Source organism: Diabrotica undecimpunctata, chromosome 4 (genome assembly GCF_040954645.1).
Source record: "Diabrotica undecimpunctata isolate CICGRU chromosome 4, icDiaUnde3, whole genome shotgun sequence".
Classification (NCBI taxonomy): domain Eukaryota; kingdom Metazoa; phylum Arthropoda; class Insecta; order Coleoptera; family Chrysomelidae; genus Diabrotica; species Diabrotica undecimpunctata.
The window spans coordinates 161530536-161550264 of NC_092806.1; the positions used below are offsets into that span (position 1 = coordinate 161530536).

The 19729-nt window shown below is 31.4% G+C and overlaps 1 protein-coding gene across 2 annotated transcripts in view; it reads right to left on the reverse strand.

Annotated features, from left to right (window-relative positions):
• The window catches only part of LOC140440375 (follistatin-related protein 5-like), a 389054-nt gene that overhangs the window by 56904 nt on the left and 312421 nt on the right, over positions 1 to 19729 (reverse strand). For both annotated transcript variants that reach the window (XM_072530840.1, XM_072530839.1), the window contains exons 8-9: positions 4957 to 5089; positions 2806 to 3090 (exon numbers count right to left, since the gene is read on the reverse strand). In XM_072530840.1, the coding sequence (XP_072386941.1) occupies positions 2806 to 3090; positions 4957 to 5089 (418 nt within the window). The remainder of the gene's footprint in view (positions 1 to 2805; positions 3091 to 4956; positions 5090 to 19729) is intronic.

The following is a 19729-nucleotide window of genomic DNA, read 5'->3' on the forward strand; positions in this document are numbered from 1 at the left end:
ATGAACATTTACAGTCGGTTCACAATTTGTTGATAGCTCACTACAAGTTTAACCCTAATTAGAAAACTGAAATACAGAGAGGATAGGTAATACGATAGAATAGTAAAAACCAACCTAAAACTGACGGTTTAAGACGTTTTCGACTAACCCACCTTATATCTGAAGGAATACAATACCTTATAATCCTATTACGGGGGTATTTTAAATGGTTAGAGATGAACGACCAGTGTCGTAGAGTATATGATTGAAACATTTATTTGAACTAAATAAATATATTTTTTAAATTGTACTTATGTAAATTGTATTTTTTAATAAAACTTATTTATTTTATTCAAAAATAAAAAGTTTCTTGCCATTTGTAAATGATACATTTATTTAATTAAGGAAAAAGGCGCCAAATGTCGCCTGGCAAAATTTCCAATGTGTTTTAAATGTATCCATTATTTTCGAATCCGGAGAAAACTAATAAATATTTTTGAAAAATTTAAACGCAGAATGAAAGATTACATTATTACTGAGGGCAGAAAGTTTCTGAAAACTTCTACAATGTTTATTTTAATATGTTATGTAACAGGGGTGAAAATAAAAGAGAAAATATAGTACAATTTTTAATTGAAAATATTGCATGCAAAAGAAACTTTTTATTTATTCTAAAAAATATTTCATTCTGCCTTTAAATTTTTCAAAAATGCTGTTTAGTTTTCTCAGGATTTGAAAAAAAAATGGATACATTTAAAACACATTGAACATTTTGACAGAAGACATTTTGCGCCTTTCCCCTTTATTACTTTACGATTACAACTATTATTACTTACCTTATATAATTACGATTAGAAAACTATTCAAATTCGAAATAAATAGGATCAACTTCGGAATTCGAATCATCTTGAGGGTTAATAATTAGCGGTTGTGTCTCTACGATCGCATCAATTATGTTATCAAGATCCCACATTTTTTGTTCTTCTTCTATTACATGCCTTACTGCATCTTTCCAGTTTTGTTCTGTAATATGTTGTAAAGACTCGTATAACAATTCACGTACAGCTTGTATTTTGTATAACGTATTTTTTCTAGCCACATAACTTTTCATTTGTGCCCAAATGAGTTCAATTGGATTTATTTCGCAGTGGTAGGGTGGAAGTCTAAGGACTGTAATGTTTCGCCTTTCCGCCATTTTGTCAACTACGTATTCCTTGAACTTAGATTTGTGTTGCCAGGCAATTTTTAGAAGTTCTGCTTTTACCATTCCATCTTCGTAAGGCAGATACTTATTCCGCAGCCAGTCAAGAATATCCTGTTTCTTCCACGCAGTCGTTTCTTCCCAGAAGGTGGGGAGATACCAGTAGACCAACCTTCCATAAAGGCTTGCCTGGAGCTTAATATATTTTTATCTGACCAAATTTTTTTTAGAGTATGACCTGAGTTTACCCACGTTTCATCCTGGTAGAAGATGGGCCTTCCTTCAGCCCGGAATTTTCGTATGGATCTTAGATAATTTCTTCTCCAACATATTATCTCCTCCCGGTCAATCAAAAGTGATTTTCGGTCTGATTTCTCCCACCGGAAATTTAATTCTTTTAAAACTTGCCACAATTTAGTTTGTCCGATATGAGGCAAATCCGGGTCGTCTCTAACTTCTTGTAAAATTTTGTTTAGGTTTGGTATTTCTTTTTTGAAAAAAAATCCATAAATTTTCCTTCGAATACCATTTTTGGTAAATTCATCAATTTCAATAGGTTTTTCCCTCTCTTTAAGTGTTCGTTTGTGTTTGGGTTAGCTATACCGTGTTTTTTTCTTTCTGATAGGAACCTATATATAGTTGACTCTCCTACGCCAGTCATGTTGGCACAACTTTCGACTATGTTGCGAACAGTGTTTGTGGGATTCTGAGAAACCACAGCATCGTGAACATTCAGGACAATAGTCTTCTTTCTTGGTGAATAGACAGACTTACTGACTGTACGCAACAGTACCGGTGTAAAACTTGATGATGTTGATGATGAAGCCATCACAAACAATCCAACAAAACGAGCACGAGCGAAAGGTACGTATATGTTCGTAGGTATATGGAATAAAAAATCACTCACGCACTGCATATAATTCGCAAAAGAAATATTCGAGACGCTAATTACTGCCGTAGACGCGGACACACCGACGAGCCGTAAATTACATGCGATCAAAAACGTACTAAACAAAAAAATTGTTTTTGTTCGTAATAACTTCACCCTTTTAAGTTAAGTTTCGAATATAAACTTAACAAACGAGGCACGTGGCCAAGGATACCCATTATATTATTAAAAATCTGGGGAATTCCATCCTAATTATCTTGCAACGAATAGTACCTTCGGATATGAATTCCAGGTTTTCTAGTAAAGTGATTAAACGCGAAGATTAGTATTGAAATATCCAAAGAGATAAGGTATTTTTATTTACAAAATTGTTAATGGTTAAATTCTTATTTTTATTAATATAATATAATTACATAACATTAGCCGTGAAAGTTTTAATTGTTTTTTTGCTAAATATTAGTATTAAAATATTATTAATATTATATATATAACAGTATTAAAAAATATTATATTATTATTTAATGAATAAACACCTCAGGAACGCCTATGGTTTACGACCGTGTATTGAGTTTGAGGCACATTTCGTGCTCTCAACAATTTATTAACGGAATATAGACTGTATTGAGAAGTTAGAGGAATCAAATAGAGGAACCAAAACAACTATGATGCGCTTAGTAAAGCATCCTATAATAGAGATATCTCTTTATATAAATCTATTATAAAATTAAATACTCACTGTGCACTGTCAGTATATGTGTTTGAACGATGTCCTTGTTCCTTTGAGCGTGGCACGTGTAATTGCCGGCATGTTGCAGCTGAATCCTGGTTAAGTATAAGCTGCCATCACCAAAAACTCTCACGTCTTCATTATTTAGGGTGGCCAGATCGACGGAGTTTCTTCTCCAAATGATGGGAGGTACTGGCGATCCAGTAACGTCGCATTTGATTTCGACGTTATCCCCCACACGCGCCGATAGATGGTTGGTTTCCAAAGCCTTGTCTAAAGAAACCACGTAGACGCCTGCAACGAAAAACATGACATAGAAGACAATATTATAAACTAGCATTAATATTTAAAGGTTATACTCGAATCAATATTTTCCGTTGCAAGTTTATTAATTATCTTTTATATTTAACGGAAATTAACAAAAAATTTCGATTCCACTTCTTAAATAAAATAAAATAAAAAATAAATTAAACGTCAAAATATACACATTTTCAATTAAAGTTATAGTTAATTCCCAATCAGTATAGTAGGTGACATAGATATTCCACAAAAAGATAATTTCAGCATCATTTTCCTTTTTTACTTTTCGCACATTTGTATAAAAGTATTGAAACGATCTGTAATCTATCACTGAGTCTAAGGTGCTGCAGCAGAGTCATAACTTTTAAGGAGCGACCTAAGAAAAATGTGCGACAAACTGATGTCCAAAATTTTCGCAATCAAACAAAAAGAAGATTGTTGTTCCAATAAATCTAGAGGTGTTTCCTGTTTCTTGTTGTTTTGTTTATCCCAATAGATTCATAACCTTTTTTTTATATTTTTGTAGTTGCCCCAATTTGACCCCATCTCATTTACTTATCCACGACCCCAGCTCTCCTAACAAACCCAGTAATTTCTATCCCCAATCTTCTACCCCTATTAGTAATACCCTATGGTAGGCAAAATAATTCGTTACAATATTGATACTTAAAGATAAGTTGAAGAGAATTTTCCCAAGGCTGTTGAAAGAGCTTCTGGCTTTTTCAATACGAGTTTTAATTTCGTAGCTGTGATCCCAAATATCCTCAATATTTTAGCTCAAATAGCATATTTTTTTCACTCTTTCTAACGGTGTATCGCCTATTGTAATTTGAGCGTTTATGTTGGTGTTATTACTGATGATCATAATTTTTGTTTTCTTGCAATTTAGTTTTAGGCCATATTTGTTACGTGCTTTTACTATGTTATCCATCATCCATTGAAGCCCCTTCGCACTATCTGCCAATAACACTATATCGTCATTATTAGCATCGATCGGTAAATGCATCAGCGACGTCTATGCAGTTATCAACACTGTTTTCACTACCAGACAAATTTTATCACACTAAAGACAGTTTATCTAGAAAAGGCATATCTTATCTTATTGCGGCAGTAATAAAATGCTGTTACTTAACATCACTGTTTGAACTTGCTTTTATTAACTTCTTAATACCATTATTTTTTCTACTACCACAAATAAAAGATAAATTGTTTCAAGTAAATATTGCAACGTTTTATCGAAAAAATTTTGTTCCTTTTTTTTACACATTTTTATCACAATCGACACTTAAAAGGTAATAATAATTCAGAATATAAAAAATATTTTTGTAACACAAAATTTTTACATAATAATAAATATTGTTATTTATATTTAAGGTTTAAAGATTACACAACTTTTGAAGAATTACAATTTATTTAATGGTTTTTTAGAAAAAAGGATCCAAAATATCAATAATTTGGGCATTTATTCAACAAAAAATGGCAAATAACTCGAAAAGGAAGCATTTTCGAACAATTATCAAGAAAGGAACAGTCTTGATTTCGGTGAGATACGCCTAAAAATTGAATTCTGAAGCGATTAGGTGAAACTGTTGTTTTTTATGTTATTTCCTAATAGCAATTGCCGTCCCACTTGAATTGAGATAAATATATAGAATTAGGTGGGAATTGTTTAGTGTATTACAAATGCAAAAGAAATAGTCGGCTTATCCTCTGCTTATGGAGGAAAACCGCTCTCCTATAACACCTCCTACTTAAATCATCTCCAAATCACAATTTATTCTCCCGATTTAGCACCATGTGACTTATAACTGTTTTGAAAAAGCTTTTAAAATGAATGGCTAATATTAAGGAAATACTTACTATATAGTTTGCTGAACGCCACATAGAATTCGTTAATGCTTAGTTTTCCGTCGTGGTCTGTGTCATCGTACAGAATCATATCAGACAACGAGCAACCCCTACTAAGAGTCTCCAGTCGTTCTTGAATGTACATCTGGAAATTCAAAAATGTAGAAGAAAATTATTGTAGATACCTAACCCTTAATTTATTTTAAAAAGTTTTATTACTTTCTTACTTTTTACTTTCGTGATGGTGATATGGTGATATTTCGTGAAGGGAGTTCTTCGTGATTCTTTTGACATTTATGCGTGTTCAACGCCCTTTAGTGAAAGCACTGTATATTAAAAATTAAAACAATCTATATTTTCCAGCGTCATCACCCTCTCTCGTCATAATTTGACATAAAAATTACTTAAGGGCTGTATAATTAATTATATTTTTGAAATACTTAGAAAAATATTAGCATATTTAGATGAAACATTCATTTCTTTGTTTATTTTAATACTGCGCCCTCTAACGGTCATATTTGGAATATTTGCTATAAATTTATTTAATAATTTATATTTATAAGTAGTTTTGGAGTTTTTTTCTCTCACTTTAATTGCTGTAGCTCCCGAAATATAGCATTGATGGAAAACATTGTTCTGTTGAACCAATAAACTGTACATTAAATTCTATTTATTTATTTATTTTTTTACCTACATTTATTCTATATCTAGAGTTCTTCTTAGCTGTTTATCGTTATTCATCCTCACTACATGACCAGCCAATCGAAGTCTCTGAAGTTCATCAAATTCTGAGTTGGTTGGTTTTTAAATTATTAGTAAAGTTCATGATTATATCTAGATCTTTTTATAAATATTGGTATATTTTATAATTTATATTTATAAGTAATTTTCAGTGATGGATGCAAACATCCTTAGATTTTTTTTTTTTTTCGAAAACTTGTCATCACTAGACTTCGGCAAATATGCAAATAAAAATATAGAAAATATGCGCATAAATATGCACGTGTTTACCCGAAAATATGCAAATATTTTACAAAATATGCATACAAATAAATAAAAAAATCGTAAAATAGTAACAATTTTATTTAACAAAAAAGTGTACATAACTAAATATTTCCTACTATTCATTAAGATTTACATTTATTTTAAGTAACTACATCATTTTTAAGTATGAATAAACTTATTTAGAATTATGGTAACAATAAATGACCAAGTGGTGTTCAAAATTTTCTAACAAAAACTTGTGGCTTCTGTCTGAGTACATATATTTATATATGGAAAAACTTCGTTCAACATCAACTGATGTAACGGGAGCATTTTTTAAACTAACCAAAACATTTGGTTCTAAATTAATTGTTCCAGCTAGAACACTGACTACTTCAGAAAGAATATGGTAACCTTTATTTTTTTCCATAGTAGCTTCAATTTTTTTTAAAATATCTTTTCCAATATTACCTCTAACGTTCCGACAACATGACACAAATTCTTTTATTAATGCTGTACTTTCGAACAATGACAGTTTTGGTGATTCTAACTGAGTAATTGTTTTTTGAACAAAACTAAAATTTGATTTTATAAATGAAAGTTCTTGTTGAAGCAAGTTACTCTGAAAAGTTTGTTTAGAATCCAAAAGAGATTGGGAACTTTCATCTGTTAACGTATCAATTATGTTCTTTATTTTAACAAAATGATCTGCATAAAAATTAGCTGCTTCTAACCATGTTCCCCATCGCGTTAAAATAGGTTGTGGTGGAAGAGGAATGTTAGATAGCATTTCTTTATAAAGTTGAATTCTTATAGGAGATTTAAGAAATACTTTTTTGACACTGGATATCATGGTATTTACAAGAGGAAACTTTTTTCGTATTTCCTCTGTAACTCTGTTTAATCCATGCGCTACACAAGTAACATGTATTAAATCTGGGAAAAATATTTTTAAATTTTGTCCTGCTTTCACCATATAAGGAGCAGCATCCGATAAAATAAGCAGTAATTTATTAGAAGGAATAGTTGTCGGAAGAAAAAAGGGTTGCTAATGTTTCTTGTATAAAACGCGAAATTGTTAAAGCATTTGTTTTCTCAAGTTGCTGGCATGAAATAAGATGAGATTTTGGTAAGGTATCTTCTTTAAGAACACCAATCAATAAATGAGCAATATTCTTTCCTGCGGAATCAGTGGTTTCGTCTACAGATATGTAAAAATAATTATCTGCAATTTCTTCCTTAATATTAATTAACACCGACGAGTATAGCGTGTTCACATTATTTCTTCTTAGAGACCGATCACTTGGAACATTAAGTTTGCAATATTTTTTTAGAAACGAACTAAAATTTACATTTGCTAATTTTGAAAGCGGTATGTTTGCAGACACTAATGCGCGACACAAGTCTTCATTAAAAGTTTCTTGCTCATCTAATTTTTTTGAAGTAGATTGGAAACATTTAGCCATTGAAGTTTGATGTTTTCCTCCTATTTTTTCTTTTTTTGCAATGTGTGAAGCAGTTCTCACATGTTGGTCTTTTTGAAATTTCTTCTCACATTCTATCTATAAATAAAAATAAAAACCTTTATTTTAACCCAACCTTTAAAATATAAAAATATACAAGGTGTTTTTGGTTAATCAAATAACTGGTTTGGAAAAAAAAACACTCGCTAAGTGTTTTAAATGCAGTATTAATCCACAAATTAGTTTTTGTTACTAACCATTAGTATATCATATAACTATTTTAAAATTCAACAAAAGTTTTTTTTTTGTTAATTCAATTACAATAAAAATAATTGTGTTTTAGAATAGCTGACTTCATAAAAAAAAGTAAAGATGAAAAATTTTTCTAAATACAGACCATTGTATTGTACCATGGACAATTTTTTCTCACTAAAGGAAGCTATTTTTCATTTAAAAACAACCTACGAGTACTAAATTTCAAGTAAATACGTTTATTGGTTGTTTTAAAGTTATTGTTGTTATTAACTAAAAGAATTTATTTTTTTTTAATTTTAACACCCTGTATCTCGAAAAGTAAATAAGTTTGACCCCTCATTAACTATATCGTTTTGTTCAATTTTTCGAGAAGTATCTACAGACAAACGTTGTAAGTGTCATTTGGAAACACCCTTTATGTATGAAATGTTAGATATTTAATAGAAAATATTAGATACTTACAATTTTGCCACAGACTGAAGAGTAGATTTTTCCCATATCCATAGTCAGCTCTTTATAAGGTTTAATCCAAGTTGAAGCACTGGTTGTTTTAGGCATTATAAAATCACAATCTTCCTTTTTGTTACGCACAACGAGTGTTTACGCTTTGAATATCAAAACAAAAATGATTTACAAATCTGAGCATCAAATTAGAAATGTTTAGGTACCTAATTCAATAAACTGGGAGATTTTGGAAAATCCCTAAATTAGGAACAAAACTATTAGCCGTTTACCTGCTGTTAAGATACAATAAATTGTAGATAGATTTGGGGATTAGATCATAAAATGCAAATGAGCGAACCCTTAGCGATTATCCAATAACTGAATGCCTCAGTGACCGAGACTTTCTAAGAATGTTGAGGGCTACTTAAATTGATCTTCTTTGAAATTGTAAATGTTTTGTACCTGTAGAGATTACGTACTTAGATCATTTCTTGATTAAAATAACTACAAAATTTTATACAAGAATTGAAATAAATTGGTATGTTTAAAAATTTTCAAATACAGTATAAAAATCTGAACTTTTATGCACTTTATGCAAACTTTTATACAAATATGCCAAAATATGAAATATTTGCATAAAATATGCACAATATGCAAAATATGCAATATGCATATTTGCCGAAGTCTAGTCATCACCCTTATCTCACATCCATAACATACTATTCGTTTAATTATGTTTTTATAGATCTCAAGTTCGATTTCCCAAGGTATGATTTTGGAGTGGAATAAGTCAGTTAACGAGAAATAGGCTTAATTTCCCTTCGGTGTTCGTTTTTGAATTTCGGCTTCTTTTGTAATTAATTCGGATCCTAGATATTTTGAAACACCTTCGTTTACTTTAATTTGGTTCCTGGGTTTTTTTGCTTTTATCTGCGTTAGTGTATTTGTCTTTGATATGTTTATTCTTCAAACACTTAACTGTCTTATAACATATTCAAGGGTCAGATTTACTGGCCATCTAATACGTGGAGAAATACCGTATTTCAAATATATATACAATTTTTGTAGCAGAAACTTTAGCAATAAATAGAGCGCTTGATTGGTGTGAAAAATATCCAAATAATAGAGCTGTAATTCTACTCCAAATCGGTTTTGCAAGCACTTTGCAATGCAGAAATAAAAAAATATCATACTTGTTTGGGTTAAGGGACATACAGGTATTACTGGCAATGAGGAAGTAGGTAGTAAAAGTACAAAAGTGCTTGTAACACTCGATTAAAAGCAACGATTAAAAGTAATGAATTTTTGTCACTAATAAAGAAGGATGCCAGGAATAAATGGAAAACTCTATATAAAAATAATTACTAATGCTCATAGCAGCCACAATTAGTCAATTCATTTAACTCTGCCCAATAACATTTCTCACCTAACCTTTTCTTCTTCCAAATAATATTCCACTATCACTAAAATTAAAATTCATTATGGTTGTTTAACAGCCCATCTATTGAAAATAGGACTATTTCAAAGCCCCTTTTGTGAGTGTAGCAAGACTTCAGTGGGAAACTTAAATCACATATTTTTCGAACGTACCAAACACGAGGGATCATCCAAAGAGTTATTATCCAAAGTGTACAAACTACACATTGCGGGTCCAGATCAAAGGGTCAGATCAAATAGTGTTGGAGCCATTCTATCGCCCTGTTTTAGCCCTTAGACAATTCCAAATTTTTAAGTAAGTTCATTCATATGCGGACAATTGCTGTTGTTAAGTCCATCGTTATCTTTATCAGAAAGATATATTTGGAGAAAATGTTAAAATATTAGCCATAAGTTTGTTTAATCCCATGTTATATATATTTATCAAACTATTTGGTCGCATGCTTATGTTCCATCGTTGATTTTTTTTTTAAATCCAGTTATATATATATATATATATATATATATATATATATATATATATATATATATATATATATATATATATATATATATATATATATATATATATATATATATACTTCTTCTTCTTCCTATGCCGTCCCCATTAACGGAGGTTGGCGACCACATTTTTAAAAGCTTCTCTGTCTTTTGCAACGTGGAATAATTCGTCTACAGTCATGTTTGTCCAGTCTCGAATATTTCGCAGCCATGACTTCCTCTTTCTACCTATTCCCTTTTTGCCGTCGACTCTACCCTGCATGATGACCTGCAGAAGACTATATTTATTATTTCTCAGTATGTGTCCAAGGTATGCAGTCTTGCGTACTTTTATCGTTCTCAACAATTTTTTGTCTCGACCCATCCTTCTCAGCACTTCCTCATTGGTGACCCTGGCAGTCCATGGAATTCTCAACATTCTCCGGTATATCCAAAGTTCAAAGGCTTCAATCTTTTTAACTATTTGCGCTTTTAGTGTCCATGTTTCTACCCCGTACAATAGTTGCGACCAGACGTAACATTCAACAAACCTCAGTCTCAGCGCAGTATTCAGATTTTTGTCACAGAACAATTGTTTGAATTTTAAGAACGCTGCCCTTGCCATTTCTATTCGTACCCGGATCTCTTGGTCTGGATCTAATTCTGTGTTGATGTAAGCTCCCAGATATTTATATTTTGTGACTCTCTCTATTTGCTGTCCACCAAGAGTTAGTTGTTCATTATTTATTGGACTCCTTGATACTATCATAAATTTGGTCTTATCTGTGTTGATGCCAAGTCCCATTTGAATGCATTCACTATTTATTGCATCTAGTAAAGTTTGTAGTTCTTCTATACTCTCAGCCATAATTACCGTGTCATCTGCAAATCTCATGGTGTTTATGATTTCTCCACCAATTCTTATTCCCTCTTTTCTTTCCCATAAGGCTTTTCTGAATATGACCTGTGAGTACACGTTGAAAAGCGTCGGAGACAAGACGCATCCTTGCCTAACCCCTCTCGCAATCGGTATATTATTTGTTTCTATATCGTTCACCTTTACTACTGCTTTCTGGTTCCAGTATATAGCCTTAATAAACTCAATGTCTTTTTTGTCTAAATTGATGTTTTTTAATTCATCTATTAACTTCATATGCTGCACTCGGTCAAAGGCCTTCCTAAAGTCTATGAAGCATACATATGCACTCTTGTTATATTCCCGACATTTCTGCAAGAGTACCGTCAACGCAAATAATGCTTCTCTTGTACCCATGCCTCCTCTGAAGCCAAACTGAGTTTCATCTATCTGCTCCTCACATTTCTTATAAATTCGGTTTTGAACAATTTTCAAGAGAATCTTTAAAGGGTGGCACATTAGGCTTATCAATCTATAATCATTACATGATTTGGGATTGTTGTTTTTTGGTAGAGGTAAAAATATCGATTTAAGCCATTCTTCCGGGATGTTGCCCTCTACATATATGTGGTTGAGAATTTGGGTGAGTCTCTTTATATTACCGTCATCTAAGGCTTTTAACAGTTCAACTGGAATTTGATCAGGACCCGGTGCTTTTCCTTGTTTTGCATTCTGTAGGGCATTCTTTACTTCTGAGGGTAAAATTTGTAGGTATTGTTTTTCTTCATCTATATCTTGTTCATTTTCTCTCTCGTCATGGAACAGATGGATTATATATTGTTCCCATACTTCCTTTATTTTGCTCTCTTCAGTAAGTATTTCTCCATTATTATCTCTTGTTATGAGTGTTCTTCTTTGTCTGGTGTTGCCTGTAAGTTCTTTCATTTTTTTATGTTAGTTTGAGGTGTCATGTTTGTTGCTGAGTTCTTCTAATTCCTGGCATTCTTTGTTCATCCATTCCTCCTTAGCCTTTCTGATTTCATATTTGATTTTATTCTTGATGGTTTTGTATTTATTTTCATCTTTATTTTTGTATTTTCTTTTTTCATTTATTAGCTCAACTATTTCCGGTGTCATCCAGTCTTTTTTAGTGGTTTTCTCTTCTTCGCCTAGGACCTCCTTTCCCGCTATTAGTATGGCTTTTTTCATATCTGCCCATTCAACGCTTCCTTCAGTTAATTTATTTATCTCTGCGTTTAGTTGCCGTTGGCAGTTGTCGTCTTTTAGGTTTTTGATGTTAATTTTGGTGGTTTTAACTTTTTTCTCCGGTTTCCTGAGTTTAATGTTGACGTTTGCTAGTAATAGATTATGATCCGTATCTGCATCTGCGCTTGAATAGGTTTTTACACTTTGTACTCCATTACGAAACCTTTTGTTAATCGTTATAAAATCTATTTGGTTTCTGATTATATTGTTGGTGTTATCTTTTGAAGAAGTCCACGTGTATAATCTTCGTAAGGGTAGGTCGTAGTATGTATTTGTTATATATATATACTGAAATGATTTAATTTGAAACATTTGATATAGGTTTCGTCCCGTACTTTCCAAAATTTGTTATCGATCTTACAGGCACACGATCTACAAACGATTTAGTTTGTTAAACCGCAATACGATTTCGCATTTGTTTCCAACAAAGTAAAACTCATACAATGGAAGAGCATAATCAGTAGAGTGCACCGTTTTGGTCTGAATAATCAACCCGTGAAAATGATGAATAAATTAAACATAGAAAGGGCGTGGATATGTATATTTACAAACGTTGCGGAATTGACATAATAGCTATGGCAAATCGACCCTTACTGAAAAATATATGGCAACTATATCAAAGCATAAAACTGTTCTAAATAATAGATAATTGGGTTTAAAGAACATTGGTACATGGCAAATGCATAACCAGGTGCCAAACCGAATTTATATTGCATTAAATAATATATACACTTCATTTAATATAAAAATACGGTTATGGTGGTCAGTTTCTGCTAATATAATTTATCAGAATAAATTTTTATGATTCATATTTCAACTTTATAAGTTATGATGATATATAAAGGGGGGTAATATAATGGCTAAACTATGGAAATATAAAAAAAATGTTTTAAACGAAACTGATGTATATCAAGCGTCGTTTATATATTTGGAAGTCACCCGCAGATACTAAAGAGGAGATCATAAGAAATCAGATCGATTATATTATCGAAAAATACCGAAATTCAATCAAAATAACTAAAACATTACCTGGAGCCGATGTCCTCTCAGGTCATAACTTATTAATCAGTGACATAAAACTCAAACTTAAAAAAGTAAAATGCCAATAACCACCTAACCGAATAAACACTGACTGTGTTAGAAATAATAGTCATGAAATTATACACGAGATAGAGAATAAGTTCGGAAAGTCGAAAGAAACACATAACGTCGAAGACCACTGGAATCATGTCAAAACCATTATGCAAGAAACAACTAAAAATATAAAACTATTAATAAGCGCAAACAACTATGGATGACTGATGAAATATTGGGACTAATGGAAAGCAGACGAAAACAGCACAATAAAAACACTGAAGAATACAATAAAATCCATAAAGAAATCAGAGGGAAAATCCAGGATTCAAAAAAAAATGGTGCAGCAACAAATGTCTTGAAATAGAAGAACTGCAGAAAAAGAATGACACGTTTAATATGTACAAAAAGGTGAAAGAAATAACTGGAACATATAGATCAACTGCAAGTAGTTTACTTGATAAACAAGGAAATATTATGGTCAATGAACAAGACAGATTAGAGAGGTGGAAAGAAAATATTGAGGAGCTGTTTGATGACGATAGAACAGAAATTCAAATTGAAAATATATCGACTGTTCCAAACTTAACACTCGATGAAATAGAAAGAGCTATAAAGCTATCAAAGAATAGGAAAGCAACCGGTCTAGATGAAATTTCAAGCGAAATAATCAAACTACACAACGATAAGGGTCAACATTCTCTTCTAAGCCTCTTCAATAAAATATACAAAACAGGACATATACCAACAGACTGGCTACTGTGAACATTTATTGTAATGATACCGAAAAAAATAAATGCCAAACAGTGTAGCGATCATTGCAGTATATTATATTATAAGAATACTGCACTCGAGAATTTACAACAAAATAGAAGTACAACTAAGTGAAACACAATTTAGTTTCAGAAACAACCAGAGAAGCACTCTTCAGTTTGTAGGTCATGGTTCAAAGATGTAGTGATATCGAACAATCGGTATATATGTGTTTTATCGACTTCGAAAAGGCGTTTGACCGAGTAAACCATGACAAACTTATAAGTGTCTTGAAACAGGTGGGAATTGATGACCGAGACTTCCGTATTATCAAAAATTTGTATTGGCATCAATGTGCAAACATACGAATTGGACACAACACGACGGAAGCAGTGGAAATACGACGTGGAGTGAGGCAAGGATGTATTCTATCGCCTCTACTTTTTAATATTCACTCAGAATTTTTTTTCAAAGAAGTCTTAGTTGAATATGCAGGCATTAAAATCAACGGAATTAATGTCAATAATCTCAGATATGCAGACGACACGGTACTTATTGCCTTCAATGAAGAAGACCTACAACGACTTATAAACAGGGTAACCGAAGCATGTGATGAATATGGACTAAAACCTAAACGGAGCTAAAACGGAGTTACAACCAACGAACCTCAAAGCGTATGGAATAGAGTTAGAAAGAGTTCACAATATTACCTATTTGGGCGTAAACTTTAACGATAACTGGGATATAAATAAAGCCAACAGCCTTCTATAAATTAAAGAAAATTCTAATTAATAGAGACAGTACGTTAAACCTTAAAATCCAGACTAATAAGCTGCCACATATTCTCCACATTGCTGTATGGTATGGAGAGCTGGCCCTTACAGAGACATTAATGAAAAAATTGGGGGCCTTTGAGATGTGAATTTATCGACCAGTAACACGATAAAAATTCAAAAGTTACAATATTTCGCTCATGTAATGAGTCATCAAGAGAGGTATAACCTTGTACACCTCATAATACAGGGTAAGATGGCCAAAAGGAGAGGCCCAGACCGAACAAGAACATCCTGGCTCCGAAATCTCCGAGAATGGTATCGAGAGACCACCGCTAATTTATTTAAAGCCAAAGTTCCATAATCGGACAGGGTACTGCAAGAAGAAGATCAAAGATGTCTATAATCTAAAATTATTTTCGATTATACAGGGTCAGTCAGAACAACGGAATGAACCAAAGTTGTATTTTTTTAAATAAAACACCCTGTATATTAGGACATTTTTAAATTTTCTTTTATTAGAAAGAATTAATAATTACGTACAATTAATAAGAATGTAGAATTAGTGTAATAATTTTTAGATTGTTATATCAACAGTGTTCTAAGCCAGGAATTTTAAATAAAACATTCCTAACTGCCGATTGCGACGCGCAGTTATTAATAAGTGAAAGGTCATTGGTGTCGGTTACAAAGGTAAAAGCTTTTAAAACGACAGTTTTCATATTATTACCTTTTTATTGTTAAAAATGAATTTTGAATTTTTCTGTAGAAGAGTTAACAGATATGATCTGGGTATTAGGAGAAAGTTTGAGAAATTGCTTACTTGTATCCAGAATATATCACGAGCGATATCCTGAACAAACGCAAGAGCTTTTTCCAAACGGAAAAATGAATGGATCGTTTTGTTCGCACTGGACCAGTTGTATATGAAAAAAATGAGAGAACCAAAACTGTTCTAGTGAAGAAAAGGAATATGATGTACTGATAGCTACTACTGAAGATCCCCACATCAGCACTCGTGAAATTTTACGTCAACAAGACATTAGTCAAACTTCGGCCTCAAAAATCCCTCGTAAACATAAACTGCATCCTTACCGCATACAGTTATATCAATAATTGACGGTCAATGCAAATTTGAAAAAATATATAGGATGTCCCATTTAAAAAATTGTATGTTTGCCAATCAAGTAGTTATTAATCACCCTGTAGAATTCGACATATTTTCCAAGTATGGAGAATATCATTGCGTACATTTTTTCTAAATAAGTTTTTTGGATATATATATATATATATATATATATATATATATATATATATATATATATATATATATATTGTTATGATATGTAAAATCGAGAAAAATATTGGTTTGTTTAAAAATATTTCAAAGTTCAAAAACATTAAAATAATTCAGATAAGTAGGATAATATCCAACAAACATTTCGGAGAAGGAAAGTTATTAAATCCTTGGATTTCCTGTACTAAACATAGTGTAAGCTTTACATCAATCATTTCTTTGTTATACTTGAGTGACCCGCATAAGTTTAAGTGAAAGCCAAAGAATTGAACGGGGTTTTTCAAAATCCATTAATGCAGTGATTAAAGACAATAGAAGGGATTATAGAAAGAGGTTTTTGTTAGTTTTTAAGATTTATAGAAAAATATTATTTGTAAATAAGTTTTAGGAAATTTATAATTATAGGTAAAAATGTGTTTGTTATCGAAATGAAAAAATGGGGAATTGTGACGAGTTTTGATTGGCGGAGATTGAAAAAGGTGGGATAAGTATGTAGGAGGGAGTTTAGCGAGATTGGGGAGAGAGAAAAGATATAATCAGTTGGTTTTCCAAATCTGGAAGAGGAACAGTGATTGTTCTCTGGCGGTTCCTGAAATGTAGCAAGCAGTAGTGTTGAATGTTAGTGAGTTTTTGTGGAGTTAGTGTATCTGACAGAGGCTGAAGCAGCAAAATATTGTAAGTCATATTTCTCTACTTATATTCCAAGAGTCACTGTTCAGGCCAACGAGAGATTCAGTTTATCGTAAAGAGAAGATATTCCAAGAGTCATTTTTCACTCGGGCCAACGAGAGATTCAGTTTATCGAGAGGAGAAAGGCTATCATAATTTGGATGATTTGTGCTTTTGAAGGAGATCATTAAGGACGATATACTTGCAACAATCTGTGTACGATTGCTGATTACATAGGGAGCGGTTGAGAGGAGATAATATAGTCTACAAGGAACAAGGATTTGGACCACTCATCATCAGAGAGAGATATTTTGTTTTCTGCAGTTTTTTTCTTTTATTGATAACACAATTTTTACACTTAATTTAGAAAGGATATAAATATTTTGATTAGGAGAGTTAGAATAGTTCGGAATTTTGAGATTTCAATTAATATTGTTTGTACCATTAATTTTGATTGTTGACGTACGTAGAACAAAATTTTTGAGAATCATTATATGAGATTTGTTTATTGAAAACTGTTGAGTGTGAATTATTTCATTATTTTTATTTCAATATATAGTGTTAGATCATATGTGTTTTTTATTATTCCGGTATTCTCTGGACCTTACCTTTCACAAGTAATAGCATATATATTGAAGCACGAATTTAACCCTGAGATAAAAGAATTAAAAATTGTGATAGAGTCATAATCATATCATTTAAATAATTTTAATTAATCAAAAAAAAATTAATTAGCTAATTATTGCTTGGCGCATTAAGACGTTAAATATCACAATAATATATATATATATATATATATATATATATATATATATATATATATATCTATATATATATATATATATATATATATATATATATATATATATATATATATATATATATACAGGGTGTCCCATAATTAATTGGACATTAGCTAATGGGTGATAGCTGACATCAAAATAAAGCGTTTGAGCTCAAATTGCTTAGGCAAAATGTTGCTAGTTTTCGTTCTACAGGGTGATTCATTAATATTTTTTATATTATTTTTAGGGATATATTGAAAACTATTCAACCGATTTAAGTAAAATTTGGTATCTTGCTATTATTTAGTATGCTTAATATGAAAATGATATTAGTTTTACCGATGACACTAGGTGGCGTTACCTACTATAACATTGGTTCATTAATGGGGCCATAATTTTTTTCCCGCCCTGTATAAACATTCTAGGAAAAAAACATGAAATAACATTCAATTCTACACAAAAAAGGTATTCTTGTTTCAAATCAAAAAAGTACACCGTTTTCGAAATAAACGTATTTTTTAGAGACGTGCATAAAATAAAAAAATTTTACAAAAACTTATGTAAATTCAAACATTATTCAAAAGGTCTTAAATAAAAGTGAATATTAAATGTATTAGTAGCAGATAATTTTTGCAAACAAAATGCATATGATTGAAACAATTATTTTTATTAAACCTTTGACTCAGTAACAAATTTTAAAAAAATCAGAAATTAAATTAAACAATTAAGTGAATATAAAACAATTACCAAAGTGAATAATTCAAAACGAAACGAAAAAAAATTACAATAAGTGTTCAAAATGTGCACCATTAGATAAACTACATAATCTAAATCTTTTGTGTAAGTTTTGTCTTATTTTAAATAATGAGTTTCTTTGGGCCCTAATTACGTTAACTCCCTCTACAATATTTTGCCATAACTCTTGACGGTTATTTATTTTTTTTTATAAACAAGTGACTTTAGGTAGCCCCACAAGTGAAAGTCTAGGGGATTTAGTTCGGGACTGCGTGCTGGCCATGGGTATACACTACCTCTACCAATCCACCTTTGAGGATAAATTTCATCTAGATAATTTCTAACTTCTAGGCTTTAATGTGGTGGTGCACCATCATGCATGTACCAAGAGTTCCGTCTCAAATTTAGAGGTATGTCTTCTAAAAGAGTTGGTGAATCTTTTCTCAAAAAATTTAGATACGTTACTCCGTCAAGCCTAGTTGGTAATTCGAAGCAAAATACGTTTATTTCGAAAACGGTGTACTTTTTTGTGTGAAAGAAGACTAGGTACCTTTTTTGTGTAGAATTGAATGTTAGTTCATGTTTTTGAAGTTATACTTCTTTAGGTGCAATTGGGAAAAATGTTGAGAGTGAATTTTTATAAAAATGTGCTAGTTGCTAAATTTTTGAATTTACGTATGTATCAGTGCAAATAAAGTGTGAAAAAAATATATTTTATAATTTTTGTGTCTTTGAATTTGTCTTCGTCGGATATAGGATAATAGATATTAAAATATGATGATAAGAAGATTAAAAGGCAATCTTAATATTATTTGGAGATATAATCTGTCAAAATAATTCACTTTAGTATGAATTTTACGGCCATAGCAAACTGGCTACACCAGTTGTCGCTCAAAAACGGGAGTCAAGCAGTGTCTACCGATGTCATACTTTAGATGGGTGACCGCTTAGGAACATAACATGTCATGTTATTGCCTTGCTTACTTTTTTTTATTTTCGGTATTATTTAAGAAAATTTTTAGGAAACTTGTAAGTATTAAAATTAGTTTAATATTTAAATAAAACACAAATAAACTGTTTAAAATATATTAATTTCGTTGAAGTCATATAATAGAAGTATAACTTCTTACCTGCGTACAAAGTACACACATATTCTTTTTTAATAATAGACTCGCACTGCACTTTGACAACAAATAGTAAACAAATTCGTACTTACGCCTTGACTTTGCCATTAAGTTCACAGCATACCTAGGTACCTGCTTGTTTTGCGAAAAACAAAATACGTTTATTTCGAAAACGGTGTACTTTTTTGATTTGAAACAAGAATACCTTTTTTGTGTAGAATTGAATGTTATTTCATGTTTTTTTTCCTAGAATGTTTATACAGGGCGGACAAAAAAATTATGGCCCCATTAATGAACCAATGGTACAGTAGGTGGCGCCACCTAGTGTCAATGGTAAAACTAATATAATTTTCTTATTAAGCATACTAAATAATAGCAAGATACCAAATT